Consider the following 25,889-nt stretch of genomic DNA (forward strand, 5'->3'; position numbering starts at 1 on the left):
ATTTACAGGTATACTACTAAATGCTGTTGATCAAGAATCATTTTACACAGTCCAATTGCACCTATTGCTATTCTTCCACTATGATGATAATTGAGTGTACAGCTACATATGAAAATATATATGTATACATTTATATTTAGCTGATGTTTTATCAAACACCACACAATCCGAGTGGATGAATCAAATAACTCAACATATTACCTTTTCAATTCACATTCCTAAAATTCACATTCCCAAAATTCACATTTTTCTTTCTATTTGTTTCTCTCTCTCTTTCTCAATGTCACTAATCAAACAAGTTCCTACCTCAAATTTTAAAATTAAAGTCAATCTTATGTAGGACCCACAGGGATCCAGCAGACCAATAAAAATGAGAGGCACATGAAAGCCTGATAAACTTGCCCGATGTCAATACTTTGACTTAGTACACCACCGTCAACTTCAGCTTTGGCATTCACATGATTCGATATATTGCTATTCAGGTTAAGTTACAATTCCACTCATGGGGAAAAACTCCAACTCCCCAACTGGTTCATAGGTTAAAATCTGTTTAAAAACATTTCTTTTGTCAATAATGTTATAACTACAAACAACCCCATTCCCTCTAAAAAGGAAGTCATCACTGTATAATCTGGATAGCTCTAGGATGATGTTTATATAGATTTTGAATACAGAAATTAAGCAAAGTTTATGAGTGCACTTAAATGGGAGGGTCGTGAAACATACTAATACAATCAACTTGACTACTGTGGTTGACTGATTGTGTTTCGCCCTCCATAAAAAGCATTTTGTTAAAACACTGTGGTATTTCTTTCATATGATACAGCTACATTTTAAAACTCCTCTGACATCTAAGATATGACGTCTCATGTTAAAAACTGGTACATGATTCATACACGCAAGATCATTCCAGATGAAAGAATCGATGTGTGTGGAATGCCTCGAAGATTTAAAAAGAACAATCACACATGAATTTGGTCAAACATCTGGTGCTTAACCGTGTTTGTGACCTCAGATGCTCAGCGGGAAGGCATGAAGAGCTTCTCCATGTTGGCAAAAGGGAATTCGATGAAGAGCGCCATCACGACGGCTGCAGCATAAGCCAGGGCGAAGAATCCCACAAAGTATGTCGGCTACACAAAAGGCATAAAGAGAATGTGAAAGAAAAAGTCATCCTCACATGCGTTTCATTACTGAATACATCATTAAGTCAGTACTTTCCATTTTCAGTTATGATGTCACACACACAAATTCATACACTTTCATCATCAAGTTTAGGAATCACAAAATCAGAAGTTGGAACACTTTTTGAGAGGGGAAAAAACATGTGCAAAAGTGCCTGTAACCAATGTGAAGTCCCTTCTGCCTGTAATGGCTCTGGTCGTTCAGGGGTTCTAGATGCTCTGAGCGTCTATAACTCATTTAGATAACTGTGTCAGATGTAATAACACTCCATGAGTATGTTGATTTTTTGTAAATGGTGTCCACAATTTTTCACCTCACAAACAATGAATTTGTCTTTCCAATTTGAAACTGCTAAGAAAGCAAAATGTAGTTGGGGTGTGGGGATAAGATATTTAGATGAGAAAATTCCAGTTTGTTTTTTTTAATTGCTACATTCTTACAGCATTCAGTATCATATCATGATACAGCATTACTGTATAAGCTGATATTTGCATGCACAGGTATTTTCGCAAATGTGTGGCGCTCCGACGAAATGAGTCATAAGTCGCACGGGGAGTTTTCCCGTAATGAGCCGAAAATGAAGGGGAAGCACTGCTCTGGTCGAAATTTTTTTATGACGGATTTTGATTCCTTGATGTTTTATCTGTTTGTACAGAAAATTTCAGCGTGTAAGAATGAGTACAAGTGTCCCAAATCACAGTTTTTCTGAGACAATTTTTTTCGGTTACATTTTTTTTCGAACTCTCGCCTTTGCGTTGCGTTTCGCACCTATTGTTCTTGCCCGATCGAGACTCCGCCTCCGTTGCTAGGGTGTATGCTAATGAGGCATTGCTCTTGACCCCATTGAAGACAAAACAAAGCATGATGCGCGCGGCGGCGTCGGCGGCCAAGCGGCGAGGGCTTTAGAATATTACGCAATAATAGTGAGCTGACCAAGGCTATCGATTGCATGACCAGCGAGTTTCGTTTGACACATGCCCTCCATTTCATGAAGTGGTGATTGATGTGACGCACAAATCGCGCTGAAAAAAATAATTCCATCGAACGATCACGCAAAATTTATGATACTTTATCTATGAGCTAATACAATGATCATATATCGAACTTGAAACCTCTTTATGCGAGTGTGTACTTTTACAATGGTTTTTAATTGGCCTCATTAATGAATTCATTCAAATAATCATAACTTTCTTTCCCTGGTATGTGACTTGCTGTTTAAAGTTCATCTCTGGAGATATAGTAGGGCCTAAGTTGTCAATTAAATGTATTATCGTTTTTATAAAGTCGACAATTCGTGTGATAATTCGCCAAATGTATGTAATGCGTACTATTATTTCCCTGGTTAATAAAACTTATTGCCCTATTTCTTATGATGGTTTGGGCCGTGATGGCATGGAGAGAAATCGGAAGACAAACATTATTAATGCCCAAATATGTCGTGTTCCCTTTTGAGGATATTCTGACTCTTGTCATCTGTGTATTTTTTAGAAGTAGGACCTAATTGAGAAAGGGACAGAAATCTGTGTCGCTACTCAAAAGTGTGTTTTTTCATTTTGTTTTGTTTTTTGATCAGAATGTGTGTAATGATAGCTGTTTGTCGTGTATTGCGTGTAGCTGACATGTGAGAGGTCAAGTCTGCAAAGAATTTGGCTAACAGCTTTGCGAAGTAGCAGCGCTAATTGCCCATTGAATTGCGTATTCTGAGGAATTTCGAATGAAAGAACTCGGACGACACTGTTCACGCCTTGTATCCGAATAAACCCCGCATCAACGAAGCCTTAAACAATGAAAGGTAAACTTCCTGCTATCAAGGGGTGGATAATCACGCAACCAGTATTCTTTCGTCGCCATTGATAGCAGAATCAGTGACGGAATGGAGTAACAGTGTTGGAGGATCGGCATTATGTCTGCTAATTTGCAAAAGAATTTTTCAGTCCCCTTTTGTCTTCAGAACCACAGTCAGGGACGCTAACTTACTCTATCTCCTACAAGCTGTCGTTACTATCTTAAAACGTGAATTTTATGAAAGGTTAAAAGTGATCGCGGAATCAGTTCTTCTGCGTGACACATGCAGGCTTTTATAATAGCATACCAAGCTTAAAATCGTTTACCTGTATAGAAAGGGCAGGGATACACACTTATCGCAATCATCCGGATTTGAGAGTGATACACCGTCTACTACTTTTCTTCATCTTTCCCCCAACAAAGACCATGGTAATTCAAAACAGACAAACAAACAAACTAACTAACTAACAAACCAGCAGTTGCATTATATCAGAACGTATACAAATTTTTGTGTTTCATGTATGTATCATCTCTTGATGTATAGTAGCGTATCCGGGCACTTACCCCCTGGGCAACTACCCTCCTGATAACTACCACCCGGATAATTACCCCCAGGTCTATTCCCCCTTAGGGCAACAACCCCCCGGACAACTACCCTCCTAGGGCAATCACCCTCCAGGGCCATTACCCCCTAGGACAACTACCACCCCCGGTCATCTACCCTCCTAGGGCAACTACCCCCAAGGGCAATTACCCTTAGGTCATCTACCCCCCGGATAACTACCCCCTGGGTAACTACCCCCTGGATGACTACCCCCCGGATAGCTACCCCCCCAGATAACTACCACCCGGATAACTACCACCCGGATAACTACCCCCCCCCCCCCCCCCCCCCCCCCCCCCCCCCCCCCCGGAGAACTACCCCCCGGAGAACTACCACCCGGATTACTACCCCCCCCCCCCATAACCATACCCAGACCCCCCACCCCCGCCCTCTCCTGATACCTACTGGACAACCCTCCCTCCCCGCCCCCCGAAAGAAGTACCACCCTTTGTAATTTTTCCATAAGTTCATAACACCATATCAGAAGATGCACCTTTCTCTTACACTGTCATCATTTACTCTTTTGGCTTGTCATTTTCTACCGTTATAACACATTAGAAGATAAACATAAGAAAAGGAGAGTTGATTTCACTGCAATTCATATTTCCTTAACATTAGCGAGGGACCCTTCGACATAAAGCCATAATTTCTGATAGGATCCGGGCACGGTTTTATGAAGTCAGTCCTGACAAGCTGTCAGTTCCACACAATTACCAATCGTTGTAGGTCGATCAAAGCAGGTCCATGGTAACAAGTCGGTGACTCGAGCTTATCAATCAAGCAGAACCCATGGTTTTATTGAAATTATTAGAGACTAACAAGATGTCATAACTGGCAACTTTTATCAAAACGGTGCCCTAATCTGTCATAAGAGTAAGATTACAGCTTGTTTTACATACAAGTAGAATTGTGATAGTTTTCAAGTTAAATGTTCTCGACACTTCAAGGGGAAATCCAGTTCATATATAAGTTAGTCTGATTAGAAAGAGTAAAATATTACGAGTTTAACGGTATTTCTTTTTTTTTTTTACAAAACACCCCTAGTTGTTAACGAAGTCTTTTGTCCTGCACCCTCTTTTTTAATAGATCTATAGAGAGTTGTAGTTGACAGAATCCTTTTTACATTATATGGCTGCTCTGTTTTATCCCGGCCATTTCAAGAGTATTTTTTTTTTCACAAAAACTTTAATCCTTCTTGGAATAACATGCTCTTTAATATTTCGTAAGGGATTTCTAATTTTCTCACCCAAAAGATATTTAAAACCTGAAGTTAGGTCTCGACCAAAACCAGACGATATGTAGTGAAAAAATGTTTTTTTTTTTCAATTCAAATAGCAAACGTTGTTCGAAAATAACAATAAGAAACGTAATTTTCTGGGGGAGAGTTATTGTAAGAGGGGTGAATGTTTGGAGCCTAATTCTAATAAGGAGTAATTGTCAAGGGAGGTAATGCTCTGCGGTGATCATACCAAGGAGGTGACAATCTCTTCCCACATTCTTGATATACTAGTTGTTAATGCCCAATGATGCAGTAGGGCAATTCTGAAATGAGCGTTAACGGTATAACAGTAAAATAGTTACAAAATTGATGAAACAATGCAAAGAGAGAAAATTAAGACAGAGACGAAGAACACAAATAAAGATACAGTGCACTCCCATTACAACGAACACGGTTATAACGAAATTTCGTTAAAACGAAGCAAAACTTCTGGTCCCCAAATTATCGCCATTAAAGTCTATGGTACACAATTCGCTTATAACGAAGACCGTTATAACAAAATTTTCGTTATCACGAAGTATTTTCTGAGCACCACTGACAAAGAAAAATAAAGGAAATGTGCTCCGTTTTAACGAAATGCGGATCGCATTCGAAAATGCGTAGCGGAACAAGCATTTTTAAAGCGTCTCTGCATGAGCGAACGCATCATTGAATGTTCACTCCGTGTATCACGCACAGTTTCCGAGGGGAACTTGCATTATTGTAATACAATAATCTGAATTCAGATAAGGTTAGTTTCATTGTTCCGAAGTCCTTTAATACAAAACACAGATTCTGATACAACTAAATGTCCGTAATAGTTCGGAAATGAAATATTAAGCACATTTTGGCGTTATTCCATAACAAAGGTTCGTTAATCCGATAATAAAATATGGTCATTATTCTCATTCTTATACGGTTCGTTAGTCCGGACATGATAGGAATTCAAAACGTTCGTTAATCGGAACATTACAAAAATATCGTTAATGCATGGTGAAAAAAGGAGAGTACACCAACAAAACTTAAGAACTGCAATCCTTATAATCGTCTTAACATAAATAAATCTTCGAAATAACTAACTTTTCTCATTTTTTTTTTCATTAACAAAATTTCTTCGGAATAACGAACCTTATTTCATTTTCGGATGAAAAAGCCTTCGGAACAAAGGCCTTTCTGAATAGTGAACCTTTCTCACTTTTGATTTATAAACCTTCAAAATGACGAACCTCATTTCATTTTCAGATCAACGAACCTTCGGAAAATGAACAATATATTATTTTGATCTAAATCATGAACTTTCGGAATAATGATTCTTCAGAAATGCGAACCTTCAGATAAACAAACCATCGGAATCCCGGGAATGGCAAAACTTCGGAATAAGGAGCCTTCGGAGTAGCGTACTTTTATAGTAAGAAAAGAACTTTTGGAATAGCGAACTGTAACCAAATCCTACACCGTCATTTTCTCCACATGTGTGACAACACAAACAACTTTATGCTCTTTTTAAAATGTAATATTTAAACGAAATTAAAAAGGTATTCTCCCATCTCACATAGCTTTCCAGCGTATGATGAGGATTCAACAAACAAAATTTTTTACGTGTGGTTTCCTTCTTTTCCTCATACATTGCATATTATATTTGTTCGGTTATAATGAAATTTCGTTAAAACGAAAAAAAAAAAAAAAAAAAAAAAAAAAACTGCCGGTCCTGAGCATTTCGTTTTAACGGGAGTGCATTGCACATGAACACACACGAGATAAATCCCTTGTAATGAGAGAAAGAGGAAAGGTGAGTAATGAATGACAGGAATAGACTACCTTCACGGTGGACAGAGAAAAGCGAGAGGGAAGAGGAAGATGATGGGTCAAAACCAGGGCACGTGAGGCATGAGATATAAGCTCCTCAAAATAAAGAAGTGTTACATGGAGTTGTTGTAAACCATTGTGGCTAAAAAAATATTGCAAAAAGTATAACTCATTCTGAAGTGTAACATTTCTTCAAAATGTCTTTAATTCAATGGTAAAATCATTCAAACTTAAAGGGACTGTACAGTACTGGTTGAGGTGGGGATTCATGTTTTGAACATTCTTCGGTGGAGATAGTGAGAAACATCTCATGAAATATGAAAGAGCATGTAATTTTTAAAAGGATTCAACGTTTATTTGATGAAAATTGGTGTTCAAATGGCTGATATCCAAAAAAAAGTGATAATAATAAAAGGCGACATGCCCCACCTTATTAGGATCTCTTTGTTTCACCTTGTTTTTGGATATCTCAGCCATTTCAAACCGATTTTCATCAAATAAACTTTTGATACCCCTTAGAATTGCATGATCTTTGACATCTCATAGAGTGCTTTCTGAATATCTCGCAAAACGTTAAAAGCAAAATTCTCACCTCGACCAGAACTGTACATACCCTTTAAAACTTCTTTTATAGCTATACTATCAAGAGAAATCCCAAATTTCGGAACAGTAAAAGAAAATACAGATTTAGCGAAAATAGATTTGGTGAAAGGCATTGACATTTACTGGATTACCGGGTAGGATATGAAGGGACAGCTTCGTGTTTTATGAACATAGAGTCAGATAGCAGAGCAGATAAGCCGAAAAATTGTGCAAAATTTGACTAAAGCATGAAACTTTCACCAGTGTTAGTACATGTTACGAGATTCATTTAAGATCGGGAGGTAAGTCTGAATTGACCTCTGATGACCTCCAAAGGTCAATGACCTCAAAATTTGATAAAATTGATATTTTGCGTCATTGATTAATGTTAAATATGGTAATGATGTACTAAAACTCATTTCGTTACAGTGAAATTGTCTTCATGTTCCATAGAACCCTGACAGGTTTCTACCTTTGACCTCTGATGACCTCCAGAGGTCAATGACCTCAAAATTTGATAGAAAATGACATTTTGCGTCATTGATTAATGTTGAATATGGTAATGATGTACTAAAAACTCATTTATTGTACATTGGAATTGTCTTCATGTTCCATAGATCCTTGACAGGTTTCTACCTTTGGACCTCTAATGACCTCCAGAGGTCAATTATTGACCTCAAATTCTATCAGAATTTTGATATTTGGTGCAATTGGTTGATGATAAACATAACGCTGTCCTAAAAATTAATTTGTGTTACAACTGAATCTTTTCCTATTCCTCAGATCAAGGGAAATCATATACGCGTCTCTGCCTTTCTGAGGACTGTGACAGGTCAATGACCTCAAAATATCAAAATATTGATATTTGATGTATATTCAATGGTTAACTGTTTACCTGGTGTGCAATCATGCATTATGCTATTAGCATATACTCCATTGTATAAGAAGTGTCTTCTCATTCCACAGAACATTGGTCATTACCCTGAGTATATCCAACTTTGACCTCTAAGGACAATGTGAGGTCAGACTTTTAGAAATATCACTAAAAATTTGTGTAGGATTGCAAATATTGATGTTTGGCTTCATTGGTTTAATCCTAAATGTTAATCATGTACAAATCACGCCTTGACGTATATAATCAAAGTATGTATGCACATTCCAATTTAAAGCATTGGTTCATAGTAACAGGTCTGAGGAATGTGAGCGGTCAATTATTTCAGAAATGAAGCTTACGTGTCTTCAGTGATGGCAGTGACCTCAAATATAATATTTGTTTGGGTAAGTTATGCAGACTATAGCTTGCATGAAATTATATGCAACATTATCCAATTTACACTGGACAAAATTTGTACGCTTAAACATGGAAGGTGGGGAGATGGAGTACCATATTTTGGGTTGATGCTTAATAGTTTGTGAACAGGCATATGGCCAAAGTCCCTTGAACTGGATGAAAGGGTGACAGATGCTAACCAGAAAACAACAGGCCCACCTCATCAGCGATGTACGTCACGAGTCAAACAACCCGACTCGTACAGCCCATGAGTTACGCAGCCCACGAGTCATACATCCCGTGACCTAAACACTAGATAAACAAGGTCAATGAGCTCGGCATCAAATATAATAGGCCCACAAGCTGTGCGGTCCGCGAGCTCGACACTCGAGGAAAACAAAGCCCACGAGATTAATATATGTATTACATCAGAAAGCTTAATCTATTCAGGTGTAGGTCTTGTGGACCTCCCCCCCCCCCCCCTCCATGTGTCGGATTCGTATAGGCCCTGGTTTGCCTAAGTGTCAAGCTCATGGGCAATGCTACCTAGTTTCCAGCTGGCGGGCCTGTGTTGGTCAGTGTCAAGCTCGTGGGCTGTATGGTTCCGGTGAATGACTCATGGTCCAGGAGCATACAGTGACGTCATGGACCATTTGAAGGCGACATACTGTGAGGCATAACATGCATTCCACATGAAGCAACCCTGTGTCTTGCAACTTGCTATTGTCATCCAATTAAGTTTGGGTCATTACGTCAGGCAATTTTGGGCATTTTTTCGATGACCTGTTTAGGAACCTCAATTCCAAATAGGAGTGGAACTACATTTACTCTAATTGTCTTCTTTATGCTCGATACTCCTTAACACTTGGGCCTGGCCAAGAGTTGTGCCCCCATGCCCAAATATTGGTTGTTTCCATATGCCGCCATCCGGTTTGCATCATATGTGTGAATCAGGGTACGCTGGCAGCGGGTAATATCACCTGCATGATCCGGTTAAGACTCTCTGCCAGCAAGTGGTGATTCAGTGTAACCTGCTGAAATTGGTCTAGATCTATACCCTCGATCTCTTTTAAGACAGGGCAGCATCTGCGTCTTCAGTGAAGCACGCGATCGGCACACAGATCTCCTCCACGACTAAACTGGATAGACATCCTGTAGTCAGACCAGCGTTCTTATAGGTCCACAGCCACTGTATGCGATCATCAGAGTCTTCCAATGGCAATATCTAAACAGTTTGGGTGAAGGCAAGCTTTTGTCTCTATGATGAGTGCATTGCACATAGAGTACAGGATGCACGAGCTGATAAGAAGCTTCTTTTTGAATCGCGGGATAGGCTACACTCCTTTCTCAGGCAGAGGTTCTGAATTATCAGGTCGTGCTCAGTCTGCACACAGTGAGCTGAACACCATATCAAGTATACGTGTGTAATGATTGTGTGTAATGATATGGGAAAAATGCTTGGAAAAATCAAAATACATGTTTATGTATTTTACGTGAATCAGTTCCTGTCTGTTGTCTTAATTGGAAGAAATGCATCAATCTTGCAATGTTGTTGTTTATTATTTTCCCTCTCCATCACGAGTATAATATATGGAACGTGTTGATCAAAGTTTTTGTGATGTCGGAAAATGCGAGGCTGTATTGCAGGTGGCCTATTGAAGGTGGCCTTCAATTTGTTTTTCAGAGTATATTGGCATGTTTAACAGACTGTAACTCACAAATATGCTCTTGAAATGTTTTGAAAAACTTCTGCTTGCTTTTACATGAGCGGATGATTATCAGTTGTTTTTTCTGCTTTTTCATTTTGTGTGAAACAAAGTATTGTTTCTCTTCAAAAGATAGCGTGCCAATTAATCTGCACTTACTGTTAGTGCTCTATCGGCCCTATAAGACATTCAAACCCACCTTCAGCCTAGACATCCGTAGACGTTGTGGTGTCGAGCGGGATCTGAACATCTCTCATGAAGCGAGACTTCTCTTTTCTTTTCCCCACTAACAATGTGAAACTAAGATATCCGTAGGCATTGTAGTATGTAGTCGTGGTAGAGCGAGACTTCTCTTTTCTTTCTTTTCCCCACTAACAAACAAGTTTTCAATAGCAGGAAACATAATAGAGGTATTCACACATACTGTTTACATTTCCCATCACATGCATTTTAGCGTGCCAATTAATCTGCACTTACTGTTAGTGCTCTATCGGCCCTATAAGACACTCAAACCCACCTTCAGCCTAGACATCCGTAGACGTTGTGGTGTCGAGCGGGATCTGAACATCTCTCATGAAGCGAGACTTGTCCTTGTCTTTTCTTTTCCCCACTAACAATGTGAAACAAAGATATCCGTAGGCATTGTAGTATGTAGTCGTGTAGAGCGAGACTTCTCTTTTCTTTTCTTTTCCCCGCTAACAAACAAGTTTAGCAAGAAACATAATAGAGGTATTCGCACATACTGTTTACATTTCCCATCACATGCATTTTAGCGTGCCAATTAATCTGCACTTACTGTTAGTGCTCTATCGGCCCTATAAGACATTCAAACCCACCTTCAGCCTAGACATCCGTAGACGTTGTGGTGTCGAGCGGGATCTGAACATCTCTCATGAAGCGAGACTTCTCTTGTCTTTTCTTTTCCCCACTAACAATGTGAAACAAAGATATCCGTAGGCATTGTAGTATGTAGTCGTGGTAGAGCGAGACTTCTCTTTTCTTTTCTTTTCCCCACTAACAAACAAGTTTAGCAGGAAACATAATAGAGGTATTCGCACATACAGTTTACATTTCCCATCACATGCATTTTAACATCGGAATTTTCATGTACACATTCTGCCTGGAAAAGAATTACCAAGAACTTTTCAACACAATACATGTTCAAAAGAAGCCATTTGGTTCATATATAATTTACTCGACAGAGTGACTTATAGGGGCCTACTTATCACTGTCCACGTATTCGAACAGTTTTCGCTAAATATACAAGCGGATGTTCACAAGACTGCAAAGAGTAGAATGATTTGCCCCTTAACATGTCAGACTACTACATCTCTTGAAATATCTTCAAACGTAAATTAAAGTCATTCCTCTTAAATGATTACTCTCGGTCGACGAATGAGGTCCTCGTCTGCATGTCATTGTCGATCTCGTCAGTGTGACTGCATGGGCCGTCCGTTGAGCGGTCTGCCGTCACGCTGTCAGTAGGCCTATTCTCTTCGTCACCATCACTCTCCACTTTGTATCAGTCTGACAGGGCGCTTCAACATCTCCGATGACACCAGTTGACTATTTGGAGTTTGTAATTGCACTCCAAATTGGCGTAAACCAAAGTTTTGTGCTATCGTGACTCCCAGTTTTTCCTAATGTCCTGCTGCTCGCCGGTTCAGTCATGACAGTCAGATCCTCATCACATTCACAGCGAAGGTCGATGGTGCATTCGGCGTCGATAAAGATTAGTTGGTTGACTTGGAGGGGGGGGGGGGCATGATGTACCAAGAAAGGGGAACTCCTGACTTTATCTCTGTGGTCTCCAACTATTCTCAAAGTTCCTCAAAATTCCAAAATACTCTGCAGCCTTTGTTTCACTACATAGTGTGAAGCCGCTCCCACTGTGCTTGCCACTCTAACTGATTTCTCGGCTGAGACATGTTTTTTTATAACTAATTTACTAACAAACTTCCTTTCCCTAAAGCATTTCATTGGCTCAATCTTACATTGGGGTGTGGCGTTCACTGGAAATTAATTTCTTACTGGTCAAATGTTCAATTTGCTCCTCCTATTCGTTTCTGTGAAAACTCAATTTTCTATGATTCATCTCAATTTCTGATTAACTCGCCCACTGTCTTTTAGTTTCTTCATTCACTTGTTCTCTGTAACCACTGGTAAAGACTTTATTGTTTCTTGGATATCAAAATGATAAACCAAATGAATATTAGTGTCCTTATGGCAACCAACGTCATCGTTGTTCTGGGTCATTATCCCTGAATTTGTCTTTGGAGTTCCTGTTTGACCCACTCCACTAAACAATAAATGCTAAAATAGAGGGATAAATTCTGGCAGGAGGGCCACCTTCCAGCTCAGAGGGTCATTTATGTTTGGGGATCAGAGGGCAAAAACAAGTCATCACGTCATTCCCCGTAATTTGGCGCGGGGCTGTGGGGATGGAGAGTGCTGACCACTAGCGGGGAAAGTAGCCAACATCAAACTCATAAATTCCTATGACCATAGACTTTTCTTGGAAGAGGTGGTTTTGACACACACACACAAAAGAAAGGAAATAGCTGGAAGGAACATAAACGGTTTCATAAGGGCTTTTTACACTTGTAAATTTTTGCTTAGTCCCGTACCAAAGGTGGGGCTAAGGGGAGGGGGGGGGGCTTAGCCCCACCGCTTGTACGGGACTATCCTTAGCCCACTGTTTACACTCGTTTTTGCCAAAGTGGGCTAGTCCCACCGATAATCCCCCACTATCTGGCCCTGCAAAATAGCAGGGTTAGCACCGCAATTGCGGTGCCAAGCAAGTGAGTGTAAACAGAACGAAAAAATAATCCGGGGCTAAGCAACGGAGACGAAGTCCGACCCCCACTGACCAATCAGAAACGAGGTAATCAAGTGATGCCGGTGCGTGCGTGTACGTGTACAGTGCACAGCGTAATCATGAATATTAATGTGGTTTGGAAAGTCCGGGGCTAAGAAATACGAGTGTAAAAAGGTCAGTTTTCTCCTTAGCCCCGGACAAGAGATAGTACGGGACTGATTGGCCAGTGTAAAAAGCTGAAACAATTGATACGGGACTAACGATAGTCCTGGGTCAGAGAAAGTCCGGGTTAAGAAACACAAGTGTAAAAAGGGCTATAGACTCCAAGAAGGGGAAAAGACTGAGCATATATTGACCTCACAGGGTGTCTAGGAAAAGGACTGCAGTGTTGTTTTCCTTTACTCTCTATCCTATTCTATTCTATTCTATTATATTTTATTCTTTATTATAAACACGTGCTAGTAGCCATCTGGGCTACAATTGTGTTTGTTTTGTACATCCTCTGAAGGTCACCAGAGGTCAGAGGTAGAGCCTTATCTGTGCTTTTTGGAATATGAAGACAATTTCTTGTAAAACAGGTATATGCTTGTTTTGTACATCTTAACCGTGTTTATCATTAACTAATGACACTACAGATCAATATTATGATATTTTGAGGTCATTGACCTCTAAAAGGTCACCAGAGGTCAGAGTTAGAAACCTGTCTTTGCTCTTTGGAATATGAAGACAGTTTCATTGCAAAACAGATATGCTTGTTTTGCACATCTTAACCATGTTTATCATTAACTAATAACATCACAGATCAATATTATGGTATTTTAAGGTCATTGACCTCTAAAGGTCATCAGAGGTCAAAGGTAGAAACCTGTCAATGCCCTGTGGAATCAGAAGATTTGTAGTACAAATGCATATTTAGTGCAGCGTAACCAAGATCTAAGCCTGTCATTCACAAATGCCTCCAAACATCAATATTCTGATATTTAAAGTTCATTGACCTCTGGAGGTCATCAGAGGTCAAATCAGACTTACATCCCGATCTTAAAATGAATCTTATGGTATGTACTAACACTGGTGAAAGTTTCATACTTAAGTCAAATTTTGCACAATTCTTGTGATTTTGAGGGCTTAACCGCTCTACTAGAATACAGAGGGAGAAATTAAGCTTGTACATAAATCGTCCTAAATGCAAACGATACAAATCGTAAATCCTTAAGATGTTGTTTTCATAAGATGATGTCTCAGTATGGCATCTCCGTGATTCCTGGCAAATAATACAAAGAACTTCGTTTTCTGTAGTAATGATATCCTTTTTATTAAAAGTAAGAGTCGGGGGGGGGGGGGGGGTGGGGGCAGTGACCCGGGAGGTAGTTACCCAGGGAGTAATTGACGTGGTGCACTGTCCTGGGGGTAATTTTCCTCTTGATAGTTATAGGTGAGGGGAAGTTGTAGGCCTACTTATCCGGGGTAATCATCCGTGGGGAGTTATCGGAGGGGGTAGTTATCGGGTGGAAGTTATCTGGGGTCTAGTTATCGGAGGAGGGGGTAATTAATCTGGGGATGATTATCCTGGTGGTAATTATCGGGGGGGGGGGGGGGGTAGTTATCCGGAGGGTAATTATCCGGGGGGTAATAATCCGGGGGTAATTATCCGGGGGTAGTTATCCGAGGGGTAGTTATCCGGGGGGAAGTTATCCTGGGGGTAGTTACCCAGGGGGTAGTTCTCCTGGGGGTAGTTATCCAGGGGGTAGTTTTCCAGGGGGTAGCTATCCAGGGGGTAGTTTTCCGGGGGGTAATTATCCAGGGGGTAGATATCCGCGGGGGGTAGTTATCCAGGGGTAGTTATCCGAGGGGTAGTTATCCAGGGGGTAGATTTCCTAAGGGGGAATTGCCCTGGGGGGTGATTGCCCTAGGAGGGTAGTTGTCCGGGGGGTAGTTGTCCCAGGGGGTAATTACCCTGGAGGGTAATTGCCCTTGGAGGGTTGTTGTCCGGGGGGTAGTTGCCCTAGGGGGGAATTGTCCTGGGGGGTAATTATCCGGGTGGTAGTTATCCGGAGGGTGGTTTTTCAGGGGGTACTGTTCCTAGACCCGTATAGTAGGCATTTGTTGTCGTTTTTACAGCGTTTCCTAATAAATGCCTATAGCGAAAACCCAACACAACTTTTATCAAGGAGGGAAGGGAACTTAAATTTAAATATAACATAGTTTACAGAAATCAGACATGTAAATATGGCAATCATATACATCCGCACGGCCGATTGTAATCTCTTACTTTGATTATCAAACGTGATCGCCTGCATTTACGTGCTTTTTTTCTAATTTCTTGAACTTTCCCTCATTCTCTCTTTTTTAAAAACAATTGCTCGAAACATTTGAAAATCGTAACACAGTCTGCTATCCCACAACATAATATTCCATTTGATTCGTCACTTATTGTTGGTCGGGTGACGCCAAATGTTGGAATCTCGAGCGATGATACACGGCATTTTGTTTGTTGGTTTTCGTCTCATCGCTCAAAAGAATTTTGACTACGATTACAGAGGTATCATCTACAAGACATAACTGATGGTTTACAGAAGTGATCATCAATTCAGTAAGGATTAGTCAAGTCATGAATTCACTTTACCCATCATGTCTAATCGAACCACGACATTGTTTGGGTAACCGTGCCTTTTTATTCTCATAGTTCAAACTAATTCTTGACATAATCAAAACAAATAATTCTTTATATAATTTCTCAAAATACTCGAAAGATGGCCTAGGTCAAAACTTTCTACAAAGATTGCGTACGGCAATCTTTACTAGCCTAAACAAGTTTTCTAGAGCTATCAGTTCCCCCTATGACGATGACTTCGATTGCGTTTTGAACTTGCATCGAACTACTTTCAAAACAGCTATTACCTTTATAGTTCAATTAATAAACCAGTCTTTTGAATTCATAACCAACATTCGTAATCGTAACCATACAGTAACATAATACTGCATGTCAATAAAAGTTGGAAAATGTAAATGCTATGTCAGTAGCGCAGAATAAATGAGTAACGATTATCTTCATACATTCTAATTCCTAAGTGATGTCGCTGCGAAAATGGTTTGACGACTGCTTCAAGCAAATAAAATAAAAAGGAATGGGATTTACTTCTAATGATAGTGCCACGCCGTACAATGCATTTCACTGTATTTGGTAACGTTTCGTTACGTTTCTGTGCGCTTTACGTACGGAAAATAAAAGGCAGATTGATGCTATTAATAGTCCAGGCGCAGGGACCCAGAAAAAATGACTTCGTTCAACCCACCCCGCAGAAAAGGTTTGACTGCACAGGGTGGTCGGTTGGACTCTCTGGAACACCCCTAGGTAGTATGTGATTCGAAATTGTGGTATCAATAAAATTTTACAGGCCATTTTAGTTGCGACAAGACCTTATTGTTCGAAAAAGAGTCTGCGCACGCCAAGACTACTACACGCACCACTAGCACTGCTACAGGCGCCAGTGCCAGTGGTGAGTGTAGTAGTCTTAGCGCACGCAGACTTTTTCCTCGGCAAACAAGGGTTTTTGCCAGCAAACTCACTAGCTGAGGTCAGTGTAGTTTAGTTTCTGGCCGTTTTTATTTCGTGTATATTTTTTCCGAGTTGCAGCAAGCCGAGTGAGGTTGTATACCCAGTGATTGTGACCCCAAACCGTTCGGGCGTCGCAATCACCGTCGCAAAACACCGTAAACCATATGTATATATGTTGCTAGAGATGTCAGCAAAACAATGGGATACATTGTAAGTTAAAATATTGTGCATGGTTACCATGGTAACCAGATGTATACAGGTGATTGATAATCCAAAAAATGCCTCCAACTGCTGCAAACTTTGGTATTTTTTGTTCAGTTTTTTTTTTTGTAGATAGGTGAATTAAAAACAAACATTTCTATTGATTATTGTTCAAAAAAGTTTTTTCCTGTTGCCATGGCAACCAGTAATATCCAATCAGGATTCAGCTGTCAATACTTAAGAACTAATGCCCATATTTTCAAAAAGCTCAATAAGCATGTCATTCTGCATAATTGTACCATTTACCGTACTTTTAACACATATTTGACTTCAAATTACAGGCAAATGTTGTTTCCAGCAATGTATGGACACAAAATTCCCTCCAAAATCTATGTTAATACAGAGAGCAAAGCCGACGATATTCTGATATTAGCTTTTTAGAGTATATATTTACAGAGAAATGGTTATTTGAAACAACCTTGGAAAAGAGCAGAAGAAAGCAATTGATTGTTCTTGTTCTTAAAGGAAATTTATTCAAGAATGCAGATAATTCCTTTCTAAAAAAGGAATATACATGTACACTGCATTATCCATCAATGGAATTAAAAGCGTACTTTTCGTTGGTAAGCTATATATATTTGGACAACTTGTGGTGATATTTCATAATCAAGTTCGAATTACCAATTCTTTGTTAAATATGAATTCAATTTTTCATTTCTTGTTAAGCCTGTTACTAGAGCTCACAGTGTGATGGATTGACTTTCAGTACTTCGTTATATATATATATATATACATACATATATATATATATATATACAAGTATTTTAGCTTTATTTTCAACAAGTTTATTTGTGGATCGAGGTATTTGTGAATCAGGGTATTTTAAGGATGTCTCAGGGTCAGACAATTCAGACAACTTTCTGTCTCAAATATACCATCAGCATTTATGTTTGTACCACACCAGCGTGCGATAAAGTGAAAAAAAAAATCTCTAGTGTAAATACTTTGTCGTGCTTTTCGGGGACTGTAAGTGCACGAAATTTGAATCATTCTGTTTGTTATAGGCTATATCTAAAGTGTAGATACATTTTTTGGTGCTTTTCGTGGACTGTAAGTGCACGAAATTTGATTCATTCTGTCGATATAGGGTATCATTATTTGGACAACTGATGGTGATATTTCATAACCAAGTTCGAATCGTCAGTTCTTTGTTAGATATGAATTTCTTGTTATGCCTGTTACTAGAGCTCACAGTGTGAATGACTTCAGTACTTTGTTATACATTACAGTACAAGTTTTGTAACTTTTTTGTTCAACAATTTTATTTGTGGATCAGGGTATTTTAAGGACATTTCGGGCTCAGATAACTTTCTATTTTCCACAGTCATTTATAAGTTTGCCACAACAAAGTAGGATAAAGTGAAAAAAATATCTGGAATCCAGACACGTTTGTTATTTTGCCTTCGTGCTCATGATCACCCATTGTAGGTCGGGTCTTAACCCTATAAAGCCCACGCTATTTTGACCCCTTCCAGGCCAAAGGGGGGGGGGGGGGGGGGGGCGGCACATTGTGCCCCCTACATAACTTCTTTATTATATGATGTATGACCGTCATATTTGGCACATGGGTAGAGCAACTCATGCTCTACATTACCCAACATTTCTCAAGGTTACCCACTGAGGGCAACTATTTCCCAAAATATAAAAATACATAGAGAATATGCTAAAATCATGTTTTTTCTTTCTATTTCTTTATCCCCAGTAAATATGTTGTTATTTTATATTAATCATTTTCATATTTACTACAAAGGAAGAGCAAGTCAACGTTCACTATCTGTTATGGTTGAAATTCTCAAGGTCAACATGTGGGGGCGTAATTCATTACAATATAAAGAAATATATGAAACCTATTACGTATTGCTTGGAATGGGTGCATATATTGGTATCACATTTCACATTTTCAAAATACTGAAATTTTAAGTTTACAGATTGATATTATGATAAACAAATGATATTCCAGGCAAAGCTGGTGTGAAGATAACACAAAATAAAAAGGTAATCTTTGAAAAATGCTGTATTTTCGATTATTTCTATTATATCTATTGTTTGATGCCTACGTTATATAGAAAATAAAGGAAATAATAAGAAGACCATTTCAGGGTAATTCTCAACCATAATTACTTCACATTTCTTTCCTTTAGCAACTATAGTCAAGAAAACCCCAATTTCATCCATAATTATATTGTTAACTGAAATTGAAACAGAAAATCATACAAAATCTGACTAACATGGTTGTCAGTTTACGGTTTGCCATAGCAAACAGGAATATCGGACATACCTAAATTATATATCAAAAGTTTTGTAATAAGATTTTAGGAAAAGCCACCAAATTTGGTTGAAATCGGTTTAGGGTTTAGGAGCGGCAAATGAAGATATGGTAGGGGGCACAATTGTGCCCCCCGGGCTTTATAGGGTTAAACTACCCACCTCAACACTACAAAGTTAACCTGGATAAAATGGATAGGACCCCTAAGATTTTCCCTCATTCTCTCCTTAATAGCATTAATTCATTACTGCACGTTTTAATACAAATTTACATGTCATGACTTTTCATTTTATTTTTTTATTTTTAACCCTAGCTTACCAACGAAAAAGTACGCTTTAATTCCATTGATGGATAATGCAGTGTACGTGTATATTCCTTCTTTAGAAAGGAACTTATCTGCATTCTTGAATAAATTTCCTTTAAGAACAAGAACAATCAATTGCTTTCTTCTGCTCTTTTCCAAGGTTGTTTCGAATAACCATTTCTCTGTAAAATATATACTCTAAAAAGCTAATATCAGAATATCGTCGGCTTTGCTCTCTGTATTAACATAGATTTTGGAGGAATTTTGTGTCCATACATTGCTGGAAACAACATTTGCCTGTAATTTGAAGTCAAATATGTGTTAAAAGTACGGTAAATGGTACAATTATGCAGAATGACATGCTTATTGAGCTTTTGAAATTATGGGCATTAGTTCTTAAGTATTGACAGCTGAATCCTGATTGGATATTACTGGTTGCCATGGCAACAGGAAAAAACTTTTTTGAACAATAATCAGTAGAAATGTTTGTTTTTAATTCACCTATCTACAAAAAAAAAAACTGAACAAAAATACCAAAGTTTGCAGCAGTTGGAGGCATTTTTTGGATTATCAATCACCTGTATACATCTGGTTACCATGGTAACCATGCACAATATTTAACTTACAATGTATCCCATTGTTTTGCTGACATCTCTAGCAATATATATATATATGGTTTTACGGTGTTTCTGAGGAATTATTCATGAAATAACTGCAAAAAAACTGTGATTATGTTGTAATTTTCAGTGCCAGCCGCACCGACCCCAGTCTAGTTTCTAGTCGTTTTTATTTCGTTTTCATCTCTCCGAGTTGCAGCTTGCGCATGTGTAGAAGCCCACTTTATTGTGCTAAGCCGAGCGAAGGCGCATACCAAGTGATTGCGACGCTCCGAACGGTTTGGGGTCACACTCACTGGGTATGCAACCTCACTCGGCTTGCTGCAACTCGGAAAAAACATACACAAAATAAAAACGGCTAGAAACTAAACTACAATGACCTCAGCTAGTGAGTTTGCTGGCAAAAACCCTTGTTTGCCGAGGAAAAAGTCTGCGTGCGCTAAGACTACTACACGCACCACTGGCACTTGCGCCTGTAGCAGTGCTAGTGGTGCGTGTAGTAGTCTTGGCGTTCGCAGACTCTTTTTCGAACAATAAGGTTTTGTCGCAACTAAAATGGCCTGTAAAATTTTATTGATACCACAATTTCGACTCACATACTACCTGGGGGTGTTCCTGGAGGTCCCATCTACCACTCTGTGTGGTCAAACCTTTTCTGCGGGGTGGGTTGAACGAACTCCTTAATTAAGGCTCGTACAGGAATTAGCGCCTTGACTATAACATGCTAACACACAACGCATTCAAAATGTTTTTGTTTTTTTTTAATAAAAATACACAGTGTACAATATAATGCTTTAGTATACGTTTTGAAACTTTGAATTTGCGAGTCCTTTATAAAGTTATAAGCAGGGTTATTACATTATCAAGCAAAAATTAAAGTATTTAGGGATTCGGATTTGCGCAGAAGACTAACAGTGCTATATATGGCGATCGTTCGCAACAGAGACAATCCTCTTCATTAGATATACAATGTAATTCTGTCTTCATGAATTGAAAGAGAAACGAAAAGAAGTCAACTTTTTAACTTCATTTAGCTTTCTCACCAACTGAACTTAATTTGATCTGCCATGCATGACATCGCTGTGTGTTCTATTAATTCTATTGAATTATTTGATCGGCGTGCTTGTTTTTTATGCAGAATATCACAAGTAAGTTTAATTCATTGAAGTTCATAATGTTTGTACATATGGCGTGTTCGTTGTTTTGTATTTTCATTTTCATAATATATCATTTGTCCATTATCTGATTCTGACCACGAAAATATGGCGACTGTTCAAATGCGGAGCATGTACTGGAAAAATGTAATGTCTCCTGCCAGTATAGACAAACTAAATTCTAGTCTATCCCCGCTTTAAATGGAAATGAAAAAAAAAACGAAGTTCGACTTTCAGTAGATTTCAACTGTTTTGTATAGTGCCTGATTCATGTAATGGACACAATTCTTCAGCACATAAGCAATCACACAACTTTCGGGAATAGATGTATGTCTTAATGATTGTATCTCATGGAAGAAAACTCGTCTCCTTGCCTGAATTTTAGCTTCTTCCTGTTCAAGCCTGAAAGAAATAGTTGAACATCAATCGCAATCACTATATAAGAGAGGCACATCCTTAAAAGTAAGCACAGGAGTACTGAGACACACTACGAAATAAAAACGGGCCTTTTATCACTATTGACAACGCATGACATTGAAATGTGTTTTTTTATCCTTGGGGGAGGGGGGGGGGGTTAATACAATGGATTATTCTGAAGGTTCGTTAATCACACAAGGAAACATGGTTCGCTATTAGCTTAGGTTCGTTAACAAGAAAATTAAATGCGGTTCCTTTCCGGTGGTTCCTTTACCCGAAAGTAATCAAGCAATCATTTTTTCTAATAAGGTTTGTGAATATAAAACGAAGTGAAGAAGGCCTAAGTATTAATTCCGAATATTTGTCAGTATCATTATCTATACTCCAAACTCCAACTGCAAAAGTGATGTAAAAAAAAAATCAGCTTAAGCTACAAGTTAATGTTTTTTTTATATATGCTATGGTATTACAGAAGTGACTGAGAATAAGAAGTATATTTATGATACAATCATTGTAAACCCAACGTGAAGCTGTCAAGCCTACATCAACCTTTGCTTCTGATATACGTATAATATGTGCAGCATTGGCAAGCGTGATAAGCGATGACTACTGTGCACGCAACGCCTATAAAGGAAATGTGCCTAATATGGCGGGAATTCAGAATGTTACGGCTGTATACAGCTGCAGCAGAACAGACGCGAAAGCAGTCTTTGATGCTCTGCAACATTACGACCATGTGCGTAATTTGAGGGTTTTTAGTACACGCAAAGAACATGATCTCAAAAGACGACTATCGTTAATTAACGTCATTGACTTTTTCTACCGATGCTGTCTTTTGAACCCCGCCTACAATAGGTTCTCAGGTTCTATTTAGGTATTGGTACTTGCTAAACGCATCCTCTTTAGTTTCCATTGACAACAACATGGGAGGAGAATGGAAGCGATGAACGCCCTCGCTAAAAGACGCTTCTCGTAAGACGCATTGCGTGCCCGCTTACAATAGGTTCTCAGGCTCTATTTAGGTATTGGTAGTTGCTAACCGCATCCTCTTTAGTTTCCATTGACAACAACATGGGAGGAGAATGGAAGCAATCAACGCCCTCGCTAAAAGACGCTTCTCGTAAGACGCATTGCGTGCCTTTTTTTCTTTCTACTGTTTCCTATTGTTTGTGAGTTAAAACCTTACGGCAAACCACAACGCAGCCGACACGCAAAGCGTACCGACTCATTCATGCGGCGGCAGCGGCACGGACACAAACGCGCCGAAGTTTACATTCGGGCTGCCGTATTGGTCAGATTTGTTAATGATAGACCTGTCCTGCGATTGGTTAATTATCTTACATACCCAAGCTATCGCCTTATACGGTAGTACGTGCGATGGAGCGTAAACGCCGTCGCTAAGCGGGACTGTTGTATTGTTTCGTCCCGTGAAAGAAACAGGTTGTGAGCTTGAACATAGCCTGAACTTTGAGAACGATTTTCTCCGTTATTTAGAAAATGGACTGACGTCATGAACATAGTTGATATTCGTTTTAATGATCTATAGGGATGTCGAAATGAGTTGTATTACATATCAGTGTAAAACTTAGAGTCTGTAGAATTCACATATAGGCATAACTACGATTTCATTTTTTGCGACTTTTGACTCATTCCGACGGAGCGCATCACAAATGAGGAGGTCACAGACATTCTTATGAGAAGTTGTTTTCGCAAATTGACACCAAGGCTATTGTAAATGCTCTATTACCCTAGTGCATGGTGACATTTTTGCATCTTGTTGAATTTGCAGTCCAAAAGTGATTTGTGAAATTTGAGAAAAAAAAAATACACCCTCGCAAAAATACCAGTTCATAAAGTTGTATATCAGAATAATGCAGCAATGAACCTTAGCTCCCATGTACCACCCCATGCATCGCCATCATACCCCCCCCCCCACTTCTTTCCCTTCAGATGGCATTATACTCACCATGATCCAGAGAGATGCCATAAAGGAAGTCTTCAGGTTGCCATAGAAGATGTAGATGACGATCGGGTGGAGGAGGTAGGCGGAGTACGTCACTCTGCTAAGAGGTAGCCAGGCACTCCACGAGAGAATGTCATTCACCCAACCTGTCAACAAATGACACATGGAATCCGACTGAAACATTTCCCTTCTGAAACAATTAGGTACAGCGCTCATCCGTCAAGTCAGGAACAGGTTTAGTTTAATACAAGCTCACTGAAACAAAATTCTACTATTCTCACAAATTTTGGACATGCAATTGCATCTCATGGATGATACCCCATTTCCTATAGTCACATTCTGGCAGACAGACTACCACGGTCCCTCATCACTCTGTCAAAGTGATGACTAAATCCAAAAAATTATCATGGAGGTTCAATTCCAGAACTTCTAACCTGATGAAGACAGAATGATTTTCCTATAACACGCATTTGCCTTTCACCCTAACCCAAGAGTACTCAGGTGACGAGTCTTCAAGCTATTTCAGCTATTTCCTAATAATCCCAGACAGGAGGCTGCCGACAGCACATTTTGAACAATTGTTTCTCAACTACACTTTTGGTGTCTAAAGGAGTTAAAGCATGTGTCTTGTTAGCTTTTACCATGGGTGGTTGAGTAGTACTGGAATTGTCCATGGTCTGACATTTCAACTCCCTGTTGACTGTTGTATGGCACGCTTTGCACTGGTAATTGCATGTTACACCTAGATGTGGCAGCCCTGTTTAATCAGAACAAAGTCTGTCTCATGTCCCTGTAAAAGGAATGATGAATGTCACAGTATCCTTTGGGTATTCTATGATTCCATGCCACCATCCTACTGTAGTCAATCTCCACTTATCATGGAAAGTCTCCTGTATTTTTTCATCCCATTTATATGTGTGGAAATCTTATGCAAAGGTAGATTATATTTGTTTATTATCCCTGTAGCATGTTCCTCTTACAAATTAACACAATTTTATTGAATGGATTATTTTCAACTCATTTGTGTCACACATTGTGTTCATATACTTTTATTTTGCTTCTGTTCATGAGGATGCAGCAATAACTGAAGCATTGAATGAAGGAAGACAAATGGCATAATGATACATGCTCTCTTTATGAAATTCTGTCCAAAATCTCCATATAATTCATCCAATTTGAATACATTTCAAGCAACATTTTGCAATATATGAATCATTCTTGTACATGATCCCTGTGCAAATTACAATACATTCCAGAATGTACTGATTACCAATGAGAGAGAGAGAAAAAAATCACATTAACCCATTGAGGATGGACTGATTTTGCTACAACAGGCATTTCCCAAAGACACTTGCCCAAGTATACTCGGAACTCGTCCTCAATGGGTTAAACTGTAAACATCTGAGTTACCATCATAATGGTGATTTAGTTACCTGGCTGTATTTCGCCCACCATTTACTCAAAATCTGCTGCCATATACAACGTTGTATCATGACATCACTTGATGAACATCTCTGGCAAGCACATACCATTCAAATATTTTTATATCTTGGTGGCATAGATGACATAATTTCAAAATATGGTATACCTCCATAGCCTTCTTTGCAGGCAAACACCACCCAGGACAGTGCCACGGCCCAGGCAAAGCGGCTGAGCATCTGATAGAGGACTGATCCAGCAAGCGTGTACTTAGCATGGAACAGACCGTACACACAGCTCATCCCGACAGCAGTAGCTATTGTCCAGCCCAATGCTACCAAGACCTGTAAATACACCAAAATGAGAAAAACAAAATATTGAAAACATACGTATAAATATATATATAAACTACAAAAGCACTCTGAGAGCGCAGACTTCTACCAGGCAGGTTTTTCCATCACTGATTTGTTCCTCCCTTGAGATCATTGATTTCCACTCATACTTGCATGCTGAAAGTAGCCCACTTTCCCAATGTAGAAGCCTTTTGTTATGTCATCAACTTTCACCTGCCAGGCACCTCGCCCTAGCAGAAACTAGAGCATGCACTTTAGTGCGCACATGCAAACCTCAAATACGCACAGCTTGAACTCCCAAGTTCATTGACCCTTCCTGCCAAAATATCAACAATCTTCATAAAATCCATAGAAACTCCCAGATCACTACCAAAATCTACCTAACTGTTACTTGTGTCATTCTCAACCTTTTCTGTAAGTGTCATCCAAATCCGTGCACTACTGTATACGCTATATATTTCGCGTGGGTTTTATTTTCGCAAATTTCGCGAGTCGGGAGCTATTCGCGAAATTAACAACACGCGAAAATATTACCTTCCAAAATGAATCCCTTGCCTTGATGATA

General features: G+C 39.3%; 1 protein-coding gene across 1 annotated transcript in view; it reads right to left on the reverse strand.

Moving 5' to 3' along the window:
- Positions 1 to 1,019: 1,019 nt before the first annotated feature.
- The window catches only part of LOC139730860 (nose resistant to fluoxetine protein 6-like), a 52,123-nt gene continuing 27,253 nt past the window's right edge, over positions 1,020 to 25,889 (reverse strand). The window contains exons 12-14 of the mRNA XM_071641735.1: positions 25,141 to 25,315; positions 23,556 to 23,698; positions 1,020 to 1,133 (exon numbers count right to left, since the gene is read on the reverse strand). Coding sequence (XP_071497836.1) covers positions 1,020 to 1,133; positions 23,556 to 23,698; positions 25,141 to 25,315 — 432 coding nt within the window. The remainder of the gene's footprint in view (positions 1,134 to 23,555; positions 23,699 to 25,140; positions 25,316 to 25,889) is intronic.

This window comes from Diadema antillarum, unplaced genomic scaffold, assembly GCF_040938485.1.
Source record: "Diadema antillarum isolate AM-2024a unplaced genomic scaffold, OU_Dant_1.0 seq00000340_RagTag, whole genome shotgun sequence".
In the NCBI taxonomy this organism is placed as follows: domain Eukaryota; kingdom Metazoa; phylum Echinodermata; class Echinoidea; order Diadematoida; family Diadematidae; genus Diadema; species Diadema antillarum.